The sequence below is a fragment of the Balaenoptera ricei genome, chromosome 2, assembly GCF_028023285.1.
Source record: "Balaenoptera ricei isolate mBalRic1 chromosome 2, mBalRic1.hap2, whole genome shotgun sequence".
NCBI classification, from domain to species: Eukaryota; Metazoa; Chordata; class Mammalia; order Artiodactyla; family Balaenopteridae; genus Balaenoptera; species Balaenoptera ricei.
Window position 1 is genome coordinate 19,441,434 of NC_082640.1, and position 25,279 is coordinate 19,466,712.

The 25,279-nt window shown below is 37.4% G+C and overlaps 3 protein-coding genes across 6 annotated transcripts in view; 2 read left to right on the forward strand and 1 right to left on the reverse strand.

Moving 5' to 3' along the window:
• Positions 1-9,755, forward strand: part of YME1L1 (YME1 like 1 ATPase) — a 33,350-nt gene extending 23,595 nt beyond the window's left edge. The window contains exons 11-19 of the mRNA XM_059912012.1: positions 1,689-1,821; positions 2,534-2,596; positions 3,722-3,834; positions 4,699-4,854; positions 5,851-6,002; positions 6,650-6,776; positions 6,870-6,943; positions 7,577-7,663; positions 9,391-9,755. Of these exons, the coding sequence (XP_059767995.1) occupies positions 1,689-1,821; positions 2,534-2,596; positions 3,722-3,834; positions 4,699-4,854; positions 5,851-6,002; positions 6,650-6,776; positions 6,870-6,943; positions 7,577-7,663; positions 9,391-9,534 (1,049 nt within the window). The 3' untranslated portion in view covers positions 9,535-9,755. The remainder of the gene's footprint in view (positions 1-1,688; positions 1,822-2,533; positions 2,597-3,721; positions 3,835-4,698; positions 4,855-5,850; positions 6,003-6,649; positions 6,777-6,869; positions 6,944-7,576; positions 7,664-9,390) is intronic.
• LOC132358176 (synaptophysin-like protein 1) lies at positions 583-1,347 on the reverse strand. The gene is given in 2 exon segments (XM_059912014.1): positions 583-964; positions 966-1,347. Coding segments are annotated over 2 exon segments (717 nt in total). The 5' UTR covers positions 1,301-1,347.
• Positions 9,756-24,349: 14,594 nt separating the features above from the next.
• ANKRD26 (ankyrin repeat domain containing 26) overlaps positions 24,350-25,279 on the forward strand; it is a 98,600-nt gene continuing 97,670 nt past the window's right edge. For all 4 annotated transcript variants that reach the window (XM_059912028.1, XM_059912038.1, XM_059912047.1 and 1 more), the window contains exon 1: positions 24,350-24,739. In XM_059912028.1, coding sequence (XP_059768011.1) covers positions 24,510-24,739 — 230 coding nt within the window. In that variant the 5' untranslated portion in view covers positions 24,350-24,509. The remainder of the gene's footprint in view (positions 24,740-25,279) is intronic.

Sequence of the window (25,279 nt, forward strand, 5' to 3'; positions counted from 1 at the left end):
CTATCAAGTACTGTAGGTCATTTAGAAAAACAGAAATAAAACATACACACAGCCTTTGTATTAAAAACTTTCATAATCTGTAAACAATGTTCAGATATAAACTGTGAACTAAATGTTTTTTCTAAATATGATTTATGTAATCAAGACTTTCTTAAACGAAGACAGGTCTTAGGAATATGATCTGTACAAACTTACAGTAGTGTATATTCCAATAGAGATTTTATTCCTATTATGATATAACAATATAACTCTTTTCTGAGTGAAGATATATGTTAAGGCTTAAGGTGTAAACACTTTGGAAGGCAAACAACTTAGTGAAGAAATTACTGTTCATTTAAAAATGTGTATCATCTCATAATAGGCCCCAGAATTTTCAAATTCACATGTGAGAATACATTTACATCTTAAATTTCTAGGAAAGGCACAAGCTTTATGTAAAAAAGCAGCAAAATTTTAAACCCACCAATTTATTGAAAAAGCCGTTACTTTTATTAGAAACAAAAAATGCTTCTCAAGATGTTGGCAACAAGTCATAGTATAGACATCTGTTTCAAACAGTGTACTTCTCTCTTCAATAATAAATTATATTCCAGTTGGAGGAGGAATACCTCCTTGGCTATGGGAAGTAGAAGTATTTGAGGGACTGTGTAAGCTGGTCTCCTTGTACACAAACCATGCATTTCCTCCCCAAAGTATCATATTCAGAAAGCCAAAGATCACAGATGCATTTAGGGATCCCATACTAGTCACAGAGCCAAAATGACATATCACTCCTTGTTGATTACAAGGCAGAAGTTCCTGGACAATATTGCGACCAGTAGCTGTTTTAATATCTGTAAGAGCTTTAGCCCAGGCTGAAGTGCTCACCAACCACAAAAAAGTGGCAACAAGAGTAACAACGAAGTCAACCATGGGAAGTTTTCGACTATCACGATACAGGTTCGTGTAACCAACATAGAGCAGCGATGCAGTACAGGAAGACAAAGACTGCAAAAGTAACATAGAATTGTGCAGAAGAAGAGTTATCTCCGATAAGGACATGATTTTTCCAATCTACATCACACATATTTACACCTTGAGGTGCCTGAAATGATGCTTCATTCAACCTGAATGGATAACCAATAGTAGCTGTAATCGTTTTATTGTCAGAAACTGAAGGATGACAAGCCACTTGAATTTCTGTTTTGCCCTTAAAACCTCCACAGGTGGCAAAAGCAAAGATAGAAGCAATCCACTCGAGGACCTTGCTGAAGCCGAGCGGCTCCTTGAGCGGGTTGAGGTTGAGCTGGAAGGAGGACATCCTCTGAGGGAAGGAGGGAAAGAGAGTCAGGACGATGGGGTGGAGGAGGAGGGGGACAGATGAGACAGAGCTGCCCGGCCACGAGAAAGGGCAAGCGGGGCGGGCCTATCAATTCTTTAGTATGTATTTAAAAGGTATTTGTCTCAAATCTGATTGTATATGGTTTGTACAACTAGGAGGAATGAATACTCAATGGTATAATTTTTTTTTTCTTCTGAGGCTACTGTTCTTAAATCAGTTAAGAAGGACCTCCTTTTATGTATTTTCTCCCTACTGAATGTCTTTTTTTGGCTTTTTAACTATCTTACAAGTTGTTAAATATTTATGCAATTTTATTTAAAAAGTATTGATTTTATTAAACTTATTTGAATCTTTTCTGTCTTCTTAGGGGAAGCAAAAGCAAATGCCCCGTGTGTTATATTTATTGATGAGTTAGATTCTGTTGGTGGGAAGCGAATTGAATCTCCAATGCATCCATATTCACGGCAGACCATAAATCAGCTTCTTGCTGAAATGGATGGGTAATTGAGCCTTCCTCTGTCTTTACGATTTGGTGATATATTTGGTAGCATACCAGAGATAGGAAAAATTTTATGTTTATAGGCAACAGAGTAGTCCCTCGTGCAAGAAGTAAAGACAAGCTGTTTTGACTATTGTGTTGTTTTTACTAATGGGATCATTGATAATTGTTATATCAATTTCTCTTAAATTAAAAAATAGGTTTTTCATTTACTGTAGTATGACAGGAAAGCAGTGATTCCAGCTGAAAGTAGTAGTCCCTTTGGAGATGTAAAGGGAGAATACCCTAATCCCTGCACTGTTTGTGACTAGCTTTGGGTGTTGCTGTAGATCAAAAAAATGTTTCTTAAAGTCATATAAGGCATTCTGGAAGTCTAGGAGCAAATAATTTGAATTGGTAAACTTGAAAATAATTTTTCAAAAATTAGTCAGGGACTCAAGCTTTTTGTGTCAGGTCATCTCTTCCTAACTTGAAAAATTATTATGAAGGTATGTAACCACAGATGATTTGGTGATTTATTATTAACAGTTTTATTGAAGTGCACTGGCATTTTAAAAAACAATTAGAGATGCCTTATCATTTTGGGCATTAAAAAGATCAATCCCTTTTCTTTGCTGTTAGTAAGATTAATGATAAACAGTTTTGCATAGAACATTTCTACGTGTGTGCTGTTTTAATTTTCAATGAAAAGGTACTTTTTTTTTTTTAAATAGTTTTAAACCCAACGAAGGAGTTATCATCATAGGAGCCACAAACTTCCCAGAGGCATTAGATAAGTAAGTATTAAAATTTTTGTGATATATTCTAGAATAGTGATGAACTTTAAAAACATTGTGCTAAGTGAAGGAAACCCATCACAAAACATCACATATTATATGATTGCTTTTATATGAAATGTCTAGAATAAGCAGATCCATAGCAACAGAAAGTAATTTAGTGGTTGCCAGAGGTTGGGGAAAATGGGGAATAACTGCCAGTAGATTTGGGGTTTCTTTCAGCTGGAGGAGGGGGGAGGGGTAAAAATTCTCTAAAATTAGATTGTGGTGATGGTTGGGCAACTCTGAATATATTAAAAACCACTGGGTTACACTACCAAATGTAAGATAGATAGCTAGTGGGAAGCAGCTGCAAAGCACAGGGAGATCAGCTCAGTGCTTTGTGACCACCTAGAGGGGTGGGATAGGGAGGGTGGGAGGGAGGAGCAAGAGGGAGGGGATTTGGGGATATATGTATACATATAGCTGATTCACTTTGTTATACAGCAGAAACTAACACAACATTGTAAAGCAAATTATACCCCAATAACGATGTTAAAAAAAAAACAAAACACTGGGTTATCGACTTCAAATTCTATGATATGAAAATTGTATCTCAGTAAAGCTGCTAAAAGAATCTTCTCACAACTTAAACATCACAAAGCTTTTGGGTGGGGGGTGGAGAGGATTTTTAGAATAAAATTTACTATAGTTTAACATTTTTATTGGTTTTATTATATAGAAGTTATTCATACTTTCATTTGATCTAATAGTTAGTTCTTGCCTAAGACTCTAGTTTAACATTTCGTACTTAATAGCAGTAAGATGGATGTGTAGCTCTCATAATAGATTGCTGTAGAATTATTTGTTCCTTGACTGGCTGACTTGCATGTCTTTGTCTCTCAAGGGTTGTATGCTATCTAGATGCACACATTTATCTATATGAACCTTTGTTCTGCCTTCCGGTTATTGAAACTGTTATTTGAGCCACGTTTTATAAGGAACTAATCTGAATATTTATGTTCAAAATAAATATTGGTTGCCATTGTCTTTCCATCTTCTCTTTAGGATGTCAGTCCTGTTTAACTTGACCTTCAGCACAGTCATCTTATTAATTTATATTTTCTTTCTGTATTCTCGCTTTAGCGCCTTAATACGTCCTGGTCGTTTTGACATGCAGGTTACAGTTCCAAGGCCAGATGTAAAAGGTCGAACAGAAATCTTGAAGTGGTATCTCAATAAAATAAAGTTTGATCAGTGTAAGTCTAATTCAGTGATACAGACATTATCTCCATAAAATGGTAATATATCAATCCACCCTGTTTGTGGTCCTTACTCAGGATGTCTTAAAAGACAAATTCCTTTAAATGTCTATTTTTCTCTCCTCTTGTTTGTCCATAAAGTCCATTTCTCAATTATTGTGTATCCAGAGATTCTGTCATTTTGAATCCCGATTATAAAGAAAGTTTTGTTTTGAGTACTGAGATAGATAATACTTGATGAATCTATGTATAAATGTTTCTTTAGATGAATGTAAAATATAAAATAATATAAAAAGCACCTGTATATTATGAGCATAGTACCTCATGATATAGTCACTTTGGGGCCAAAAGAGGGGAAGCAAACTATAAAACAAAACACATGGAAATATTATGGAACCACCTGAGTAATAAAAGCAGCTATTAAAGCTGCAGTCTTTTCAAAGATATCTGAATCAATTCATAAAACCAAATATGTTTCCGATAATAAGGGGGGCTTTTATGTCCAAAGTTATTTCAAGATGAAATTCTGAAAACAAAATGTTGTCTATGAACGTGCGTTTTCAGTTTGTGGTTAGGCCATAATTAAAGGTTTGTAAATCGTTATCTGGCAACTCTACCTTTCTTTGTTTATCACAAACTTATTTAAATATAAGAACTTTTGTGATTTGTCCCAATGACAATTTTAATGGTGTGTTTAATAGCACTTTTGGCTTTTTCCTCTTAGAATTTAGTGAATTAAGCTTTTGTAAAATTACAGTTCATGATGGCTATTTTCTTTTTTCTTTTGCAATGTGAGTTCTTTATGAAGAGCCTTTTATTAGCTCTTCTGAAATTTTAATATTCTGTCCTGTCTGCATATAGCTGTTGATCCAGAAATCATAGCTCGAGGTACTGTTGGATTTTCTGGAGCAGAGTTGGAGAATCTTGTGAACCAAGCTGCTTTAAAGGCAGCTGTTGATGGAAAAGAAATGGTTACCATGAAGGAACTAGAGTTTTCCAAAGATAAAATCCTAATGGGTAGGTTTTCTTTTTTTCTTCTTTTTTTTTCCCTATCTTATACTGTTCATTATGTTAGAGAAAAAATTCTTTGTTTTTTAAATTGCCACTTGGTAATTTTTGGTTTGGTGGTAATTCACTCTTTTTTTTTTTTTTTTTTTTATTTATTGGCTGCATTGGGTCTTCGTTGCTGCATGCGGGCTTTCTCTAGTTGCAGCGAGCGGGGGCTACTCTTCATTGTGGTGCATGGGCTTCTCATTACGGTGGCTTCTCTTCTTGTGGAACATGGGCTCTAGGTGCGTGGGCTTCAGTAGTTGTGGCTTGCGGGCTCTAGAACTCAGGCTCAGTAGTTGTGGCGCACGGGCTTAGTTGCTCCGTGGCATGTGGAGTCTTCCTGGACCAGAGCTCGAACCCGTGTCCCTTGCATTGGCAGGCGGATTCTTAACCACTGCGCCACCAGGGAAGTACGAGAAAAAAACTCTTAATTTTGAGAGAAAGTTTATAAAAAAGAAAGGTATAGAAACATGCAAATATGTACTCAAACAGCCACACAGTTTGGCCTCTTATAGAACAAATATATTATAACTTATATTACACTCTTTGGGGGGCATGAGTGCCCATTTCTTTCCTCTTGTCTGATATTGCTGATAAAAGAATAGTTAATTTTACTGTTTTTCAGTATTTAATTTTTATTTTAAATCTTGAATTGCCTTCAAAACAGGTTATGATATTCCTGTTAAATTAGAAGTTTATTTTCTAGAAATAGAATTAAGCTTTTCCTTTTGATATAAGGATTAAGATGATAGTTCTTACAGTTTGGTTTTCAGTTGACAAATTATGGTTTACATGTGTTGTAGAGTGGAGTCTACTCATTTTTTAAACTTTCACACTTTTAAAATATTTATTAATGATATTAAATCATATTACTCCAAGAATGACTTTGAGGCAAAGGAGCTTCATTCATTTAAATATACCTTCCTAATGGAGTATTTTACTGAAGTAAATTTTTATTCTTAGGTCCTGAGCGTAGAAGTGTGGAAATTGATAACAAAAACAAAACGATCACAGCATATCATGAATCTGGTCATGCTATTATTGCATATTACACTAAAGATGCAATGCCTATCAACAAAGCTACAATCATGCCACGAGGGCCAACACTTGGACATGTGAGTATCTTTAGTTTTTCTTTTCTTTCAAATAGTGCTCCCCAGGAGCTTATGTAGGAAATTGCTGATGAAAACATTTCAAAAGAAAATTCAGCTACTTCCTAGGTATGTTGATACTTTCTTCTTTAGCTTCCTCAACTGTCTTGAAATCAGACATACTTGTGAAATTTATCTGCTAATAAAGGATATCCTTAATATTTCAGATAATATATTTACATTATGAAATATAATTCAGGAATGACAGCAAAATATAATTCTTAAATATGTAGTTGCTCTTTTCCCCTCAAAAGAAATTATGTATCATAGTGACTGGTTCAATAGTTTTTCTGAGTTTTTTCTCATTGAGTACAAGTTTCATTTTCATATCTTTCTAATTATAGACGTTTTAAACATTTTTGTGCAACGAGGGACAAACAGTTGTATTGCAGCATTAGCTACTTATTATTTATAAACTGCACTTTTGCTTTCCTCATTTTATACATAGCTGGTTTGGTCATCAGTCACCATGACCATCTCTATTAAATGCCACGGAGCTTTCAGCATCGTGGTATTAAGTAAGGTCATGAGAGACAAATGATAATTCAGGTTATTAATGTAAGTGTTTCAAAACTGTGTCTGAATTTCTTCTTTGTTTTTCAATTGTCTAGGTGTCCCTGTTGCCTGAGAATGATCGATGGAACGAAACTAGAGCTCAGCTTCTTGCTCAGATGGACGTCAGTATGGGAGGAAGAGTGGCAGAGGAACTTATATTTGGAACTGATTATATTACAACAGGTTGGCTGTAAAGAAGAGCTTTGGTTCAAATTGTGTTTGTTGGTTTAAAGATTTTTTTTTAACTTGAGTTTTATGTATATTTTAAAATTTTAGGTGCTTCCAGTGATTTTGATAATGCAACCAAAATAGCAAAGCGGATGGTCACCAAATTTGGAATGAGTGAAAAGGTAATGGCTAATTTTAATCCTTCCTCATGTATCAAATGTTGATGTGCCAAGTGTCTCTTTGTGAGAGAGGGTTCTCATTTTAAATTGATAGATTTTCCCCTGTCTCATTCCAAATGGATTTAACAAAGCTTACTCTAAACTAAATGTCATTTTCTGAGAAATGTAACATACTCTTTCCATTCCAGCTGCTCAAACAGTAAGAGTTATTACCTCATGAATTAACCAAATGATAATATAAATTCTTTAGCTTTTTTTATTCCTACGACATCGAAGACCTACTTGTTGAGCTTGCTTACTTTGCCCTCTCCACATACTTCACGTTCCTACACTATCACTGTGGCTCCATAAAGCAATTCCAATACTCTGTGAATTGTGGATTTCTGGACTAGAATAGCTGCTAAGGTTTTCTAAGAAGGTACTCAGAACGATACTTAGGATTTAAAATTTTCTCTCTTGCTCACACTTTTTAGTATTATACTTTCAGAAGAATAATGAAGTTTTTTTGCCCTCAAGGGCATTTTTTCCTTGCCCCCATGATATTTATTTTCTTATGTATAGAATAGTACTTCCTCTGTTACATACATTAATGTTGGAGGTTTTTCTGTTGGATTTCTTTCTTTTCATTGATTTTAGCTTGGAGTTATGACCTACAGTGATACAGGGAAACTGAGTCCAGAAACTCAATCTGCTATTGAACAGGAAATCAGAATCCTTCTGAGGGTAATGATCTTTTTTTTTTTTAATGTTTATTTATCTATTTAGTCAAAATGTGCCTAAATATTTGGGTGCTTGCAAAAAAACTAAAATTCCTCTGTTTTATAAAGTTAATAGGTACACCATTGCTGCCGTGATTAAATATGTCATAGACTGGATCTTTGACATAGACTGGAACCCCTGATCATACACTGGATCTTTATTTTATTCTGGCCATAGGCTAAGAACAATTCATATATATATATTTTTTTTTAATTAATTAATTTATTTATTTATTTTTGGCTGTTTTGGGCCTTCGTTTCTGTGCGAGTACTTTCTCTAGTTGGGGCAAGTGGGGGCCACTCTTCATGCGGTGCGCGGGCCTCTTACTGTCGTGGCCTCTCTTGTTGCGGAGCACAGGCTCCAGACACGCAGGCTCAGTAGTTGTGGCTCACGGGCCCAGTTGCTCCGCGGCATGTGGGATCTTCCCAGACCAGGGCTCGAACCCGTGTCCCCTGCATTGGCAGGCGGATTCTCAACCACTGCACCACCAGGGAAGCCCTTTTTTTTTTTTTTAAATAAATTTATTTATTTTATTTTTGGCTGCATTGGGTCTTCGTTGCTGCACATGGGCTTTCTCTAGTTGCAGCGAGCAGGGGCTGCTCTTCATTGTGGTGGCTTCTCTTGTTGCTGAGCATGGGTTCTAGGGGCATGGGCTTCAGTGGTTGTGATGCGGGGGTTCAGTAGTTGTGGCACACGGGCTTAGTTGCTCCACGGCATGTGGGATCTTCCTGGACCAGGGATCGAACCCATGTCCCCTGCATTGGCAGGCGGATTCTTAACCACTGTGCCACCAGGGAAGCCCAGAGCAATTTACATTGTGATTTAAATATTCAGTTCTACTTTAGCTGATATATTTCTAGTATTTTATGTATTTTCTTTAATTTGATTATTTTACTTGGACATGGTTATGTTCAAAATGTCTAGTAATTGTATTGTGTTTATATGACCTATGCTTCTTGGTGTTGACAAATTCATTTTTACATTTTCCACCCAATTTTATAAGGACAAAAATATAATTCGCTAGTAAAATATTGGCATAAACATTGTACAGGCAAATATGACACTGCCAAAAATGAACTGTTATTACTGCCGTTATTCATAAGCTGATAAACTTAATTCAGACTCACCTTTGGAAAGAGAGTTGAAGGATTTAAGTGAAAAGTTCAAGGTGGGTTGCAACAAAAACAAAAATCAAATGTATGGAAGTCAGGGATCACCTTTAATGATACTGTATTACAGTATTGAGAGGTGAGTGTGTTATCAAGTAAAAGAATGGAAATTATATCTTTTCTGGCCATTCTAGATTGAGTAAATTGGTGAAATCTCAAGAGGCAGAAGGAGCAAACTCCCTTTCCTTTTAGCATGTATATTGAAAAGAGAAATAGATTTCTATGTTCACAGACCTTATTCAGAAAGCAGATGAGTACAATGTATACTTTTATTTCTTAAGTAGCTTTTTGTTTAAGTAGTCCTCAGTTATCTCTATGATAGATTTTGAGATTAAAAATATAACATTTGGAAGTATGAAAGAGTTATCTTTAGGGAACCAAGCTTTTAAATGCTTTTATCTTTTATAAATAGAAGTCAATAGATTTTATATTTTTTTAGGGTACATAAAGGCCTTTTATCTCACTTAGGGTTTTTGCTTCTCCTAAGGTTTCTGCCTCTTACATATCTGCTTTGTATTTCAGGATTCGTATGAGCGAGCAAAACATATCTTGAAGACTCATGCAAAAGAGCACAAGAATCTAGCAGAAGCTTTATTGACCTATGAGACTTTGGATGCCAAAGAGATTCAGATTGTTCTTGAGGGGAAGAAATTGGATGTGAGATGATAGCTCTTGATGCATTGTTGGTTTTATTGCAAGACCATAAGTAGCACTGCAGTAGTCGTATTTTGCAACACTTTTCTCCCATTCTTGGTATCACTCAAGGGTGTGAAACACTTTGTCAGTCTTTTGTCACATTTATCTAATTTTGATTATTCTCATGATGGACACCTACTGCAAATAGCAAATTTATTAAAGAAAATAAAGAACTATCAGGATTGAAAACAGCTTGTTTGAGAAATGTCAATCAGTTATTAAGTTGAAAATAAGTAATGATTTTATGATTGGTTACAGTGCTAGATGTGAATAGAAATTGTGCCTTTAGCTCTTGGGAAGTATTTTTACTTAGGAAAATAAAATTCTTGAAGGATTGTCTTTATTTCTAGATAGTATCACTTATCTTTGATAAAGAAATGATGCTATTTGGCTATTCATAAATCATATTTCTACATACATCAGTGGAAAAAACTTCATTAAGATGCACTTAATTATGATCTAGATTGACCATATATAAAGTGTTTTTTTAAAAATCTAAGAGTAGAGAATTGTGAACCTACAGATATAATCAGAATTTAAATGATTATTATAAGCTTTTTAAAATGCAACTTGCATTTTCATGGTCTTTTTTTTTTTTTTAACATTACTATCGCTCTGAAAATGAAGTTTATTTCAGAGCAGCAGTATTTTGTTAAATAAACAAGTAACACACCTCAAATTATGAATAACTATGTAATTATGCTTTGCATTGAAACCAAAATAAAACCAAAAACCCAGTCCCATTCAGAGTGAACTTTTGAATTATGCTGTGTTAGAAATGGAAAGTTGTTTTTATTTTTCAGTCAGGTTTTGTGAATATGAATGTGTTGTTACAGGATTTACAGATGACTTTATTTAACTCAGTAGAAAAATTATTTTAGAGCACATTGTATTGGTTTTACAACCATATTATATTCTTGAAGTGATTTTATTAAAATTACGTACAGTTTTCTAGTAACTTTTAAGCTGTATATGGTCTTCGTTGAGGTTGGTAGAGGGAGCTTGCTACATGATATTCTTGCCCTTTTATTTTGGTAATTTAAAATTTTGATGTACTTTCAAACTTAGAGAAACATTACCAGAATAATACAAGGAATTCCCATATACCCTTGATTCAGATATACCAGTTATTTTCATTTGCCCGTTTTTTATTGCCCCTGCTTCCTTTCTCCCTTTCTCCTCTCTTCCCTCCCTCCCTCCTTCCCTCCCCTTCTCTCTGTGTTTATATATATATGAGTATACATGTCTTTGTGTGGACACATGTTTTCATTTGTCTTGGTAGACTTCTAGAAATTGCTGTGTGATGTGAGTTTCTGTTTAACTTTTTAAGAACCTGATGAACTGTTTTGAAAGTATATAATTTTATGTTCCAACTACCAGTGTATGAAGGTTCCCATTTCTCCATATCTTGTACAGTGTTTCTTATAGTCTTGTGTTTTTGACAAAGCCAATCTAGTGGGTATGAAGTAGAATCTCACTGTGGATTTAATTTACATTTCCCTAGGACTAGTGATTTTGAACATCCTCTGCTAGGCTTTTGGTCATTTGTATATTGTCTTTGGAGAAATGGCTGTTGAAATCCTCCCTCCCTTCTTTGGGTTGTTGTCTTCTGTGTTGTAAGAGATCATATATTCTAAAGATAAGTCCTTTATCATATGGATCTTGTTTTTTTTTACTCCAGTCTGAAAATATCTGTTGTATGAGTAGGGTATTTAGTTCATTCATATTTAATATTTATGTAGTTGCTTTTACATCTGCCATTTGCTATTTGTTTTCTGTTTTTCTCATATCTAAAGAGATCCCTGTGTTCCTCTTCTTTTTTTTGGCTGCACAGCATGGCTTGTGGGATCTTAGTTCCCCAACAGGAATTGAACCCGGGCCCTTGGCAGTGAGAGCACGGAGTCCTAACCACTGGACTAACAGGAAATTCCCTGTTCCTCCTATTGTGAATTATGTCTTAGCAGTTGCTCTAGGGATGACAATATGCATTTATCACTCTTAATCACAGACTCCTTCAAAATAATACAAGTTTAATTCTGTCAAAATGTAGTAAATTTGTTCCAGTATATCTCCTTTTCTTTTCTTTGTGCTATTGTTGTCATGTTACATCTGTACGTGTTACAACAACTTAATACAATGACATTAACTACTGGCTTATATAATCTTAAGTCCTCTGTCTTTATCTAGGGATGTCTTTATTTTGCCTTTGTTTTTTAAGGATATTTTTGCTGGATATAGAATACATGATTAACAGTTTATTCTTTAATCACTTTGAATGTGTCGTCCCACAGCCTCTGACTTCCATTATTTTTGGTGAAAAGTCAGCTGTTAATGGTAATTTTGGTCTCCTTTTCCAATAGGTTGTTTTTCACTTGCTGCTTTCAAGAATTTTTTCTTAGCCTTGTCTTTGAACAGTTTGACTATGATGTGTATAAGTGTGGATATTCTTGAGTTTTTCCTACTTGGGATTCGTTGAGCTTCTTGGATCTGTAGATTAATGATTTTCATCAGATTTGAGACGTTTTTGGCAATTATTTCTTCAAATATATTTATTTGCCCTTTCTCTCTTCTTCTGGGATTCTCCTTTCACATGTGTTGGTGTACTTGATGTTGATCTGGTCTCTGAGGCTTTGTTCATTTTTTTCATTGCTTTTCTCCCTCTTGTCTTCAGATTGAATACTTTCTGTTGATTCAGCTTCAAGTTCACTGATTCTTCTTCTTTCAACTGAATTTTTCATTTCAGATATTATATTTTTCAGCTCCAAGTTTCTATCTGGTTCTTTCATATACCTTGTATCTCTGTACTGAGATTCTTCATGCATTGCATCATTTTCATCATAGCTCTCATTAATTCTTTAAACATGAATTCCATTAGTTCTTTGAACATGTTCATAATAGCTGCTTTTAAGTCTTTGCTCATTCTAACATCTGGAGATACTCAGTTCCTGTTGAATGCTTTTCTTCCTCAGTAAGGGTACACTTTCTTCTTTCTGTGCTTTGTAATCTTGTTGAATTTCAGATAATGTAGCAATTACTAATTCTGAATTTTTCCCCAGAGGGTTGTTCTTGTTTTATTTAGTAACTTGCCACCAGTAAATTTGTGAAATCTGTCTCCACGGCAGTGTGCAGTCACCGATGTCTCTACTCATTTTTTAAAATATTAAATCTTGCTTCCTAAGTGTTGCTGCTGTGATTGCATAGCTTAGCAGATAGCCAAAGATTGGACAGAGGTTGTGTTCAAACCCGATCAGTCAGGCCTCCACTCTGCCAATGGATCTGTGTGGGCTGGCAAGTACATTCAGTGTTCAGGTCATTTTCAAGTCTGCTCTGGTCTGTGCTTTCTGATGGGCTTTTTTGCTTCTCCCTTGTGCATATGTGCAGGCTTTGGCAACCCATGTACCCGTGGTATGTGGGTGGCCTGAACCAGCTTCAGTTTCCTCTTGGCATGCCTGTACATCTGGAGTATATAGAGTGCTTATCAAACCCAGATGGCTGTCTTACCTCCTAGAACTTCCAGTGAAATCCCTAACTACTCTGTTGTTTGCCCCGAACAGGACTACAACCTCACTGAGCCTTGTCTGCTTACCACTGAGCTCCCAGGTTAACTTACAATGCGTCATATCAAATGAGTCCCCTCTGGCAGTGACAGCAAGCCTTGTTCCCTGGGTCTGCTGTTGCCCTGGTTGAACTACTGCACCCGTAGACCTGGCCCAGGATGTGGCAGCACAGGAATCCCACAGGCTCACAGGTTCTTTCCCTAACTGGGTTTCATGAATAAGCACTTCTTAGTTTGTTGTAGATCTTCAGTTAATTTCCAGAGTGCTGAAATGGCTGTTTTATTAAACAGTTTATCCAAATTTATAGCTGCTTTTTAAAAAATGGAGATGATTTGTCAACCTCCTCCCCTCATCATGCTGAAAGTGTATTTCCCCAGCTTATTTGAATCACATTTCAACCAAATCAGTTTAATAAGAATGGACTTCGAGAGGACTTGTAAACTTTTTAAAGCTGTCCATTGAAAGCTACCACAATGCCAGAGTTTTACAAGTAACCTATACCTATTAAATAGATTACTTGTGGTAATTGATACATGTTTTATTTTTAGATATGCTTTGTTCATATTCATTTTAAAGTAAATACTGAGTTACTACAATCTGGCTAGTTATAAGCATTTTTCTTAATGTAAGTATGTAATATTTTAATAAAATATGTTGGAATGTAGACTTGATCTTTGAATTGAAAAAATAACACCTAGTCGTGGACATAAAATTTGGAGAGTTGATACATTTGAACTGAGGATTTTATTAATATGTAGATTCTCCCCTGCCCCCATTCTGTCACATGAATCCCTATTCTTTTGGGCAAGAATGTGATTCCCCGACACACACCCCTCCCCACCTTTTAAAACAGAAACTTAATTTAGTTATGTATCAGTGCTTCATATGGGAATATAATGGGTGGCTAATCTGTTATGAATTTGAGAATGTATTTCATGAAAAAAAGAAATTACAGAGCTGCCAAAGAGAGAGGGTGAGAGGGAGAGAGGTCGTAAAACCTAGTTTGGGGAACTCGATATGAATCTAATCTCCTGCAGTTCTGGGAGCAGGTATGTAACTCATACCCAGGGAGCCTGGAATCTGAAGGAAGTGGTAGGTCGCTTTGGCTCAGGACAGGAGAAGAACTGCTAATGTGTTGAGACTGTTCTGCACTCTCAGCATTTGCTTCGACAAAGACTGAGTGCTTATCGAGGACCAGATGTTCGTCAAGCGTGAAAGAGAGGAAGTGAGCCATGGTGGTGGATCCACGTTGGATACCGCACAAAAGGGCCACTTAGAGGTGTGAACAGGCCTCAGAACAGGATAGTCCAAAGTGGGGCTCTGGATTCCTTAAGAGCTAAGAAGAAAGAATGGATTACATTCACTTAGGTCAAGGGAGTTACAGGTGAGAACAGCTGTGGGCACAGAAATGCCCCTGAGAGAAAGAGTCAGCTTTAAAACAATTGCCAGATCCAGACTGCTCAAAACCATCTTACATAAGAACTCTACCACCCCCTGCGGTTTTGAACCTGGCAGCATGGGAAACCATAATTAGCCAGCTGAAGGAGGAAGGATGGGATGAGGCAGGAAAGAAGAGGACCATGCCTGCTTTCCACCCCTACTGCAGGTGGTCTGCCTGTAGCATGGCCTAGCTGATTAACTCTGACTTGGCATTTTTATAGTGATGTATAGTTATGTGGGGCTGGACATTATTTTTCAGTGCTTTGTGAGTTAAAGCAACTCTGGACTTACTACTTGAGAGTAAGGGTTTTCAACCTGGGTTGGGAGAAGAACCTCTGAATATTTAAAAGGGTAGTGGGAGATGAAGTTGCCTTCTAATTATATCCCATGAGTCAAAAACAGTGGTTACATATATTAACAGATTTTTGTTTGAACACTTTTCTGGGTGATATAATTCTATTCATAAGATTTTTCAAAATTGAAATATTTGTGTAATTTCCATCATAATCATGTATGGGATATGTGTGTGAGTAACTATTTTAACAAAGTTTCTAATGTCTTGGTATTTTTAAAAATTTTTATTGAAGTATAGTTCATTTACAATGTTGTATTTCAAGTGTACAGCAAAGTGATTCAGTTATACATATATATCTATATATATTATTTTCCAGATTCCTTTTCATTATAGGTTATTACAAGATATTGAGTATAGTTCACTGTGCTATACAGTAGGTCCTTGTTTATCTGTTTTATATATAGTAGTGTGTATATGTTAATCCCAAACTCCTAATTTATCTCCCACCACCGCCCCCCTGCTATCCCCTTTGGTAACCTTAAATTTGTTTTCTGTTTGTGAGTCTGTTTCTGCTTTGTAAATAAAATAAGTTCATTTGTATCTTTTTTTTTTTTTTTTAGATTCCACATATAAGTGATATCATGATGTCTTTCTCTGACTTGACTTCACTTAATATAATAATCTCTAGGTCCATCCATGTTGCTGCAAATGGCATTATTTCATTCTTTTTTATGGCTTAGTAATATTCCATTGTATATGTATACTACATCTTCTTTATCCATTCACCTGTCAGTGGACATTTATCGAAAAGATACATACACCCCAGTGTTCATAGCAGCACTATTTGCAATATCCAAGACATCATGGAAGCAACATAAATGTCTTGGTATTTTGTGTATGATTTTATTTCCTCCTCCCCCTTATATGATATTTTATTGTACTATATTATGGTTCAGTATTCTTTCCCCTTAAAATTCCTATGCAATTTAGTCATGTTATATTTCCATAATCATTATCAGTTGAATACTTTCAATATTGAAATAGCTAATCTAGGGATTTAGTAGAATGATCTATTTACTCTATTGTTAAAATAGGGACAAGAGAAACTGCTTTTAGTTGATTACAGCTCTTATTTCCCCCTTTATTCTGTTGATAACATTTTTATGATTATGTTAAAATTCAGGAATTATTTTGTGGGATCTTATTCTTTGCTCTCCATTTTATGTTGGTAAACTCTAAGGTTATATATCCTTGGTCCTTTTAGCTTCTGTCTATATTTTTGTATCATCTGTATCCTGATGACTTCTTAGTCTTTCTCTACAGCCCTTTTCCATTTAGGCTACATGTCCAACTGTTTTTCTCCATAGTATTTGATTTGTATGTTCATAAGAAGTTGTTCTTGGGGACTTCCCTGGTGGTCCAGTGGTTAGGACTCCGCACTCCCAATGCAGGGGGCGTGGGTTCGAACCCTGGTCCGGGAACTAAGATCCTGCATGCCACATGGCACGGCCAAAAGAAAAAGAAGAAGAAGAAAAAAAAGCTGTTCTCTAATTTATTGTTTCTGTGTCTGCCTTTTCCCACCTGGTGTTGAGTTCTAGGAAGAAATCTTGAACACTTGTATCTCTGAGACTAAATGGAGTGCTTTATAGGTAGACAGCTAATAAATTTTCAGTGAGTGAAAGAATAATAGGCATTCAGTAGATTTATCCTAATTCCCCCATCAGGCAGAGCACTGGAACAGATGGGTCAGATTCTCCATAGACGGTTAAATAATGCCATAGAGAATATGAGTAGTAAGCGGTTTTTTCATCTTTGAAAATATCGCAGTGACTATAACAATAAAGAAGATGGAATGTCTTCTTGAGGAAAATCTGCCTTCTTTTTTGGAAGATAAAATGTGCAAGGTAGGACTGAGTGCCAGGCTAACAGTATCTTTTACATAGAAGGATCTGTTAACTGGATAAAAAGATAACTTTAAGACCTGCAGCATGTGAAATTCCTTAAGTATTCTGGATTGATTTCATACAAGATGTGTTTTACCTTTGATCAATCAGTTGCCTCCATTCACAGTCCTGAGGCATGTTAAAGACCAGTTGTTGGTAAACTTGAGATGTTAGGAATGACTGTATAACTCTCCTGGAAGTTCTGAACTAGGTGATGAAAGAGACAGAGGTGCGAGAAGACGGAGAAAGAAGAGACAAAATATAGAGGATTGGAGAAGATGGTTGCTAAAGGATTTCCAGGAAGAACAAAAGAGAGACTGTGTTTATATTATTCGGAAATAAGGATCGTTATCTAAAAAGAAACCCAAATCAACTATAACCAAGATATTAAATGACTGAATGATTATAAGAAATTTGTGAATCAAACTATACAAAGCCTGGGGCTTCCCTCGTAGCGCAGTGGTTGAGAATCTGCTGCCAATGCAGGGGACATGGGTTCGATCCCTGGTCCTGGAAGATCCCAAATGCCTCGGAGCAACTAAGCCCGTGTGCCACAACTACTGAGCCTGTGCTCTAGAGCCTGCAGGCCACAACTGCTGAGCCCGTGTGCCACAACTACTGAAGCCCACACTCCTAGAGCCCGTGCTCTGCAACAAGAGAAGCCACCGCAGTGAGAAACCCACGCACCGCAACGAAGAGTAGCCCCCACTCACCACAACTAGAGAAAACCCGTGCGCAGCAATGAAGACCCAACGCAGCCTAAATTAATTAATTAATTAATTAATTAAAAAAAAAAAACTATGCAAAGCCTGATGCACAATGTTTCCTGGTGGAGGGAGCATAGCTCCCACCAGGTAGAAGCATCTTGTCAGCATTAACTCTGCTAGGCCAAAAGGTTCATAATTTTTTATTTTTAATTTTGCTGAAAGATAATGTTTTATACTATTACAGCACAAAGAAAACTGACTTCAAAATTTATCAAAACTTAATGTGATTTTTTTTCTTCCTGTTTGGGAAGTTGATAGGGCAAGTGCATACTTGTACCCTGGTTCTGCTTTCTGTATGCTTCTTCATCCTTGTTAGATTTTAAGATTCTTAAGTTCATGCTTCTTCTTAGTGTCATAAGATCTCCTCAGATCCTCTCATATAAAATTTGAAGAAAGAGTTGTTAAAGGAGTACATATAAGGTAAAAAGAATGTCTCTCTTGGTTAGGTTTTATAGAAAATACACCTTTTCTTTTTTTTTAAATACACCTTTTGTAAAAGTGAACTGTTACTATGCTTCTCAGTACCCCGAATCACAAATTTCATTTATCCACCAAAGCTGCTGTTGGTCACTGTTAGAACTGATTATATGGTTAGCATTATATTTTGTGAATTACTTGTGATGCCAAGGTGATGTTTAGGATTTGTACTTAACTCTGGGGGAAATATTTCTTTAAATGGATAATGCTGATTTTTTTTTTAAGAGGGTTAACATAAATCATAACAGTGGGAAAATAAATTTTTACCAGAACTTTCAAACTATCTCCTATTTCCTATGCACCTAATACCATCAGCATGAAGTCATCCACATAATGGGTAAATTTGATGTCCTGTAAGGTAGTGAGAATATCAAGATCTTGGTGGATTAAATTATCACAGAATTATCAGCATTTGATGAGCAAATGTTGTCTTGAGGCAAGATGATGAAGTTGAACCCCTATCCATATCAAGTAAGAGTAGAAAGCTTCTGGTACCCATGGTTAATTTGTGAACTGATTGTATCCTTTGATCATTACAAAAAAATTTAGGGGACTTCCCAGGAGGTTCAGTGGTTAAGACTTCGCCTTCCAATGCAGTGGGTGTGGGTTTGATCCCTGGTTGGGGAACTAAGATCCTTCATGCCTCACAGCCAAAATAACCAAAACATAAAACAAGCAATATTGTAACAAATTCAGTGAAGACTTTTAAAATGGTCCACATCAAAAAATCTTTTTAAAAAATTTAGTTCCTTGATTGTAAACAAAGAAAGAATGTTTTATTAATTATGCATGTTAATGCCTTATCTATATTTGCATTTATACTGATTTTTTTTTTTTTTTTTTTTTGTGGCTGCACCGGCCCTGGCAGCGAAAGCGCCAAGTCCTAACCACTGGACTGCCAGGGAATGCCCTATACTAAATTTTTTGGTCACAAATTTTATGTGGCCAATTGTACTGATACTTTCTTTTGACACTTCCATTGTTTTTGTTTGAAAAATCTTCAAAAACTTATAAATAATACCATTCATCCATATTTTCTTCTAAAATATTTAATGGTTTCATTAAAAAGACTAAACATTTTTACTACCCTGGAGTTTCTTTTGGTGTATATGTTGAGATATGTAGTTAACTTCTTATCACTAATTGATTTTTCCCAAACCATTTATTAATAATCTATATCATTCTCATTGATTTGTATAGTTTCTCTTATGTTAATAAGTTCTCACCTCTTACTGTTTTCCAGTAATATGCTTATTCTTCTGTAGGCTAGTATTTAATAATTATATTTTTATATTTACTAATTATATATTTTATAATCTAACAGAAAAAAATTAACTTTCTTTAAACATATTTAAAGCTATTTTATTTTAACTAGAAACAAATCACTATATGTCTATGCAAAAGCAACATATGTTTATTGCTGAAAAGTTAGAAAATATAAATAAGAAAATAAATATGAAAGAAGGAAGACCTTAGTAGTGAGAGTGGATGTAGCTATGCCTCATTCTCCTAACACTGGGTCCCCCACGTGCAAAGTTCTGAGGGGTGATGCTAAGCTTTTGCCCTACCTCCTTTCCCTCTTAGAACCCACTTGGGTCCCAGGTTGGTGACTGAGGCACCTAATTTGTTTCCAGTGAAAAAATTTGGCCACAAAGGGGATGGCCATAACACCTTTCTTGGTACCAACTCCCTATACAACTAAGAGGTCCTATGTTTGCCACAGACTCTGGGGCAAAAAACGGCTTAAGACTTTATGAAGTAGAGATGCTGACCCATTTTTCTTGTAGATGGAAGTGCATTGCTGGCTGACTGTAGTCATGAGAAAATAAGCTCAGTACCAATATTTGCCTTCTCCTCATAGGAAGCAAAGACCCTCGTGGGAAGGGCTAAAGTAGGCACGTTGCCAGCTGATGCTCCACATCCTCACAGTGCTGGGGGGTCAGGGGCACAGGGGATAGTCTGGAGTCTATGGGGGAGAAGTATGGAAGTAAAACAGCTGAAATTTTAACTTGCATTCCTAATGAGTTTCAATGTCTGAGAGTTACAGAGAAAAGTTACAAACACCCCAGTCTGCCTACGGAATCTCAGGAGTCACAGATGGTGTCTGCTCTGGCTAGGTAGCGAAGGTAGGAAGAGGGTGAAACTTTTTTCCAGCTATAAACTGCCATGATAAGCAGAAATTATCCTAAGGGGGCCACAGAGATGAGGGGTATGTTGGGCATGAAAATGCTCAGATCAGGTCTCCAGTGTTAGGGACAGGGTAACCAACCATGCCAGTTTTCCCAGGACTGTCTTGGTTTTAGCACTGATAGTCCTGTGTCCCAAGAATACCCCAGTCCTGGGCAAACTGGGGAACCTACTTGGGACACATAGTAGACTGACAGCCCCAGCAGCTGTCCTTCTGGACCCACGTCTGTGTCTGTCCTATGCCCATGCATCCCACAACTGCTCCCAGCCATTGTACCCACAATAAGGGTAAAATACAGGCCCATTCCTGGAAGATGCGGGATTTCTTTATCGTATGACTTTGGCTCCAGGACTCCCCTTTGGCCTGGCCAGAAATGTTTTTAGAACTGTGCTGCAGTTTTAGACTCTCTCTACCCAATCCTCTTTGTTTCCCTCTACCTCCACTTCTTCCATTCTTCCTAGCTCCCTCCCTCCATAATTTTCTATGGCCACTTAACATATTACCACAAATTTCGTGGCTTAAAACCACACATATTTATAGAATAGTTCTGGAGGTCAGAGGTCTGAAATGATTCTCACTGAGCTAAAATCAAGGCTGCATTCCTTTCTGGAGGTTCTAGAGGACAATTAGTTTTCTTGTCTTTTCTGACTTGTAGAGGCCACCTGTATTCCTTGGCTTGTGGCCCCTTCCATCTTCAAAGCCAGCAATGACCTGTCGAGTCTTTCTCACATCATTCTGACACTTCTGCCTCCTCCTTCCACATATGAAGGACCCTTGTGATTACACTGGACCCACCTGGATTTGTTAAGGCATCCGTAACAGATGTTTTTCATCATAAAACAGATATTACTCTGACATTATTAATTCCATTAGCATATCTATTAAATAAGTATGCAGGAAACCACCAGGGCATTATTTGAGTCTTATATAGGCATGGGAGCTCTAAGCAACATCTTTCCTTTTTTTAAAAAAAAATATTTATTTGGCTGTGCCAGGTCTTAGTTGGCAGCACACGGGCTCTTTTAGTTGCAGCATGTGGCATCTAGTTCCCTGACCAGGGATCGAACCTGGGCCCCTTGCACTGGGAGCGTGAAATCTTAACCTCTGGACCACCAGGTTAATCTTAACCCCTGGACCACTTAGGGAAGTCCCTAAGCAACAACTTTCTAGAGGGCATCTGTTTGCAAAGAAATCTGGGAATCTTAGCTTTCAAGCGCTTGGGGATCCAGATAGCATTTGACAAAGGAAATACAGAAGTTCAGAGTTGGCCTAGCATATACTCCTTGAGTATCTCTGGTCTATACAGAAACACTAGAGTCAACCAAATTTTGACAACCTACCTGGAGTCCTGGTGTGTGGTTCTTATCTCCCTACAGCCTGGTAGTGTCTTTGACCCTCATTCCAGGCTGCGTCAGCAAGTGTCAGAGTCTTCTTCAGATGTCACTATAGGGAGCCTTTACTGGTCTCATAGATCACCCTGGGGAGTATTGCAGAGACAAATAGAAGACAAAAGATAATTTTATGGATGGGCTATTATAGGAAGAAAATTGTGGGTGATCAGAGTTGAAACCAGTCACACACACCAAAACCATTTGGTCTAGCTAAGCTGGATAGACCTGAGAAATGTTTTTTTGTTTGTTTTTTGTTTTGTTTTTGTTCATTGCTCTTTCACCAGTGAAGACACTGTCCTGGAGCCAGCTATCACTTCAACAGGGACCCTGCCTCCCTCCAGAGTTTTTCGGTGCAATTGCTTGCTTGCTTTCTTTTTTTTTTTTTTGGCTGTGCCGCATTCCCCAACCAGGGATGGAACTCGTGCTTGCTGCAGTGGAAGCGAGGAGTCCTAATCTCTGGACCTCCAGGGAATTCCCCCAGCAGCAATTTCTGCTGAAGGTCTGGACACCTGACTTCTGAGTCACTAATTCCAAACAATTTGTTGTCAAATCATTCAACCTACAAAGCACAAAATGGCATTAAATGGCCTCTGAAGAATAAGTATCTAAATTAATATCTATGCATTTTTCTTGCTGTAAAATATGGCTGCCAAACTTTCAAATTTTGCTGGTGCATCTTGTGCAATGGTGGTATCTGTTACTTTTTAATTTGATCAAAATTCTTAAAATCATTAACATGATTTTGATCTTGAAACCATTAACAAATGTAATAGGAACCTGCTGAGTTTTGGGATAGCTGGTTTTGTATTAACTGTTGTTGTGAGACTGCTTCTGCTTCTGTTTCACCCACAATACCAGGTTTGGCTTAATTGCATTGTAACTGTATAATTACAGTAATTGTATAATTACTGGATCAAGTACTACATTAAAAGGAGTTTCTGTATACAGTCGCCTGTTTATACCAGTATGGAGTATGGAGTCAACCTATTTTGCTTTATTCCTAAGAAATGGAATAAAGATGGAAACACAAATTGCACATAGAGAAAGATGGAAGCAAGGGAAAAGATTAAATTATTTAAAGTTTGGGAAATTTTAAAGAATATGGGACAAGTATAAAGCATAAGAGGTTTCATAAAAATGGAGATGATAAGATTCCACAAGGTCACTATGATTATTAGATTCAGGAGTGGGAAACAGATTTGGGTGGATAAAGCAAAGGAGCAAAGAGACTATTAAGAGGAAACACAAAAGTCAGATGTCCCTATTAGTTAGCTAATTACTGAAAAATTTGGCTAATAGAATTTTAGGGAAATTTAGCTATATTGATTTTTTAAATGTGTAGCAACGATCTTATACCTCAATAAAAACAGAGTACCTTGTTTGCATTCTACTTGATTTTTTTTCATCTGCATACTATTCTTCAATATTCTTCAATCTATACCAACCAGTTTGTGCCTTCCTTAAGTACTGCCAGAAACTATCAACTCTTTCTCCTGTTACAAAATTATAGCTTAAAAAAGTTCTTCACTCTGGTTGTCAAGAGAATACAGATATCAAACAATAATTATTTACAAATTATAATGAAAGAATAATGTACCATTACAAAAAAAAAAGCCCAGATATAGATATATCAAGAAGTGTACAGGATTTACATAATGAAAAAAGCTACCAAAGGCTAATGAAGGACATAAAATAAGACAAATTGAGAGACATAACATGTACCTGGATACACTGATACAAGAGACTGATTCTCAGTTAAAATTCTCTTAACCTAATTACAATCCAAATCTCACTAAGAACTCTCTTTAGCTTGGCATAGTGATTAAAAATTCATCTCAAATAATGTAGAGGTAAACATTTCCAAGAGAATACTGAAAAGGAAGAATAAGGAGGGGAACCTTGGACCTGTAATAGATATTTATATTTTATACACTACTGACGCTAGAAGAAGCAGACCAGAATGGAAAACCCAGAAACAGAAAAAACATCCGAGAATTAAATGTAAGATTAAGGGGTAAACTAGGTGAGGAAAGATGGATTGTTTGGGACAAGTGAATAACCATTTTTTAAAAAGTTCTCAAATGTTACACCATGCTCCAAAATAAATCTTGAATTGATCAAAGATTTAATTAGGGTAAAATAAAAGCAAAAACTAAAATATAAGTGAAGAAAATGTGCAGACAGAAGGCTGGGCCACAGGGGAGGGTCAGGAGGCATGCGGAAACGCGTCTTCATTTCATCTGGAAAACCTGCGTTGGTTTCTCCTAAGTTTACACTTGATGACACCTGTTGCCACAATCTCTGGAACCATGAAAACAGCTTTCTGTAGTTACATCTGTTAAATTCCATGGAGAAAGGCTGGGGCCCAGAGGGATGTGAAAAGGAATAAACTGAGGAATAAGGAGATTTAGAGAGTTTTCTTAGGGGAGCTCTCTGGGGGACGAGGCCTTCAGCATCCTGAAGCTCCACGCCACTCTAGCCCCAGTCGCATGCGAAGACGACTTTCTCACGGGAGATTCTAACATTTGCAAATGTCCAGAAACGCTCAGCCAGCTCGCACCACCGTTGGAAAAGAACCCAGCGCGGCCCAAAGAATCGCAGAGATTTCAGACGCTGGGGCCTCGCACATGCGCACTGGGCACTCCTGCGCTCCGAGCCTCTGTGCGCAAGCGCAATGACGCCTTCTTACGAGGCGCGCACGCGCAGTGTTTAGCTGTATCGCTTGGCTAGGGTTAATCTGGGCTGAAAGATGAGAAACCGCGGAGCTTCCCAGCTGGGATGTTGTGGCGAGACCGCGTTGGCTTATCTGTACCACTAGTGTTAGGCTCAGGAGACTGTGAGGAGCCGAGGGGGAGGTGAGGTGTGTCTGAAGCCTGTAGGCTCTGCGATGAAGAAGATTTTTGGCTTCGTAAGTAAGAAGGGCGAGTCGCCCTTGGGCTCCTCCACCAGCCCGCGGAGAGAGAGCGGTAATCGAGTCAACTCCCGGCCCGAGTACCACATCCGAGACAAGGATCTCGGGAAGATCCACAAAGCTGCCAGCGTGGGCAACGTAGCCAAAGTGCAGCAGATTCTGTTGCTTGGGAAGAATGGCTTGAACGACAGGGACAAGATGAACAGGTAACCGGGGTGGGTGGGAGGAGGCGGGGCGGGCCTGGGACGGGCCCCTGCTGTCAGTTTCCCCTCCGAGGCTCGTGGACACCTACGTGGGGTCCCGCGCCCCGCAGACTTTATAGGCAGCAAAAGCCTTAGCTGGTTTCGGACCCGCTCATGATTCCCCTTATAGAGCACTTTACTGACAGTTTTAAAGTCATTTGACTGAATGTCAGTAATCACAGAAACGAAATTAAACATGAACAGCATCTTATTTTTAATGTACACATTTTTATACCGTAATGTTATATGTTACAGAGAAGTGCATAATGAGGAAAATAACTCTCATGACAGATCAACTTCTGGACTAAAAATTTTTCAGATACAATCCAGTATCTTTTTTTTTTTTAAATTATTTATTGCTGTGTTGGGTCTTCATTGCCGTACACGGGCTTCTCATTGTGGTGGCTTCTCGTGTTGTGGAGCACGGGCTCTAGGCGCGCGAGCTCAGTTAGTTGTGGAACGTGGGCTCGGTAGTTGTGGCTCGCCGGCTCTAGAGCGCGGGCG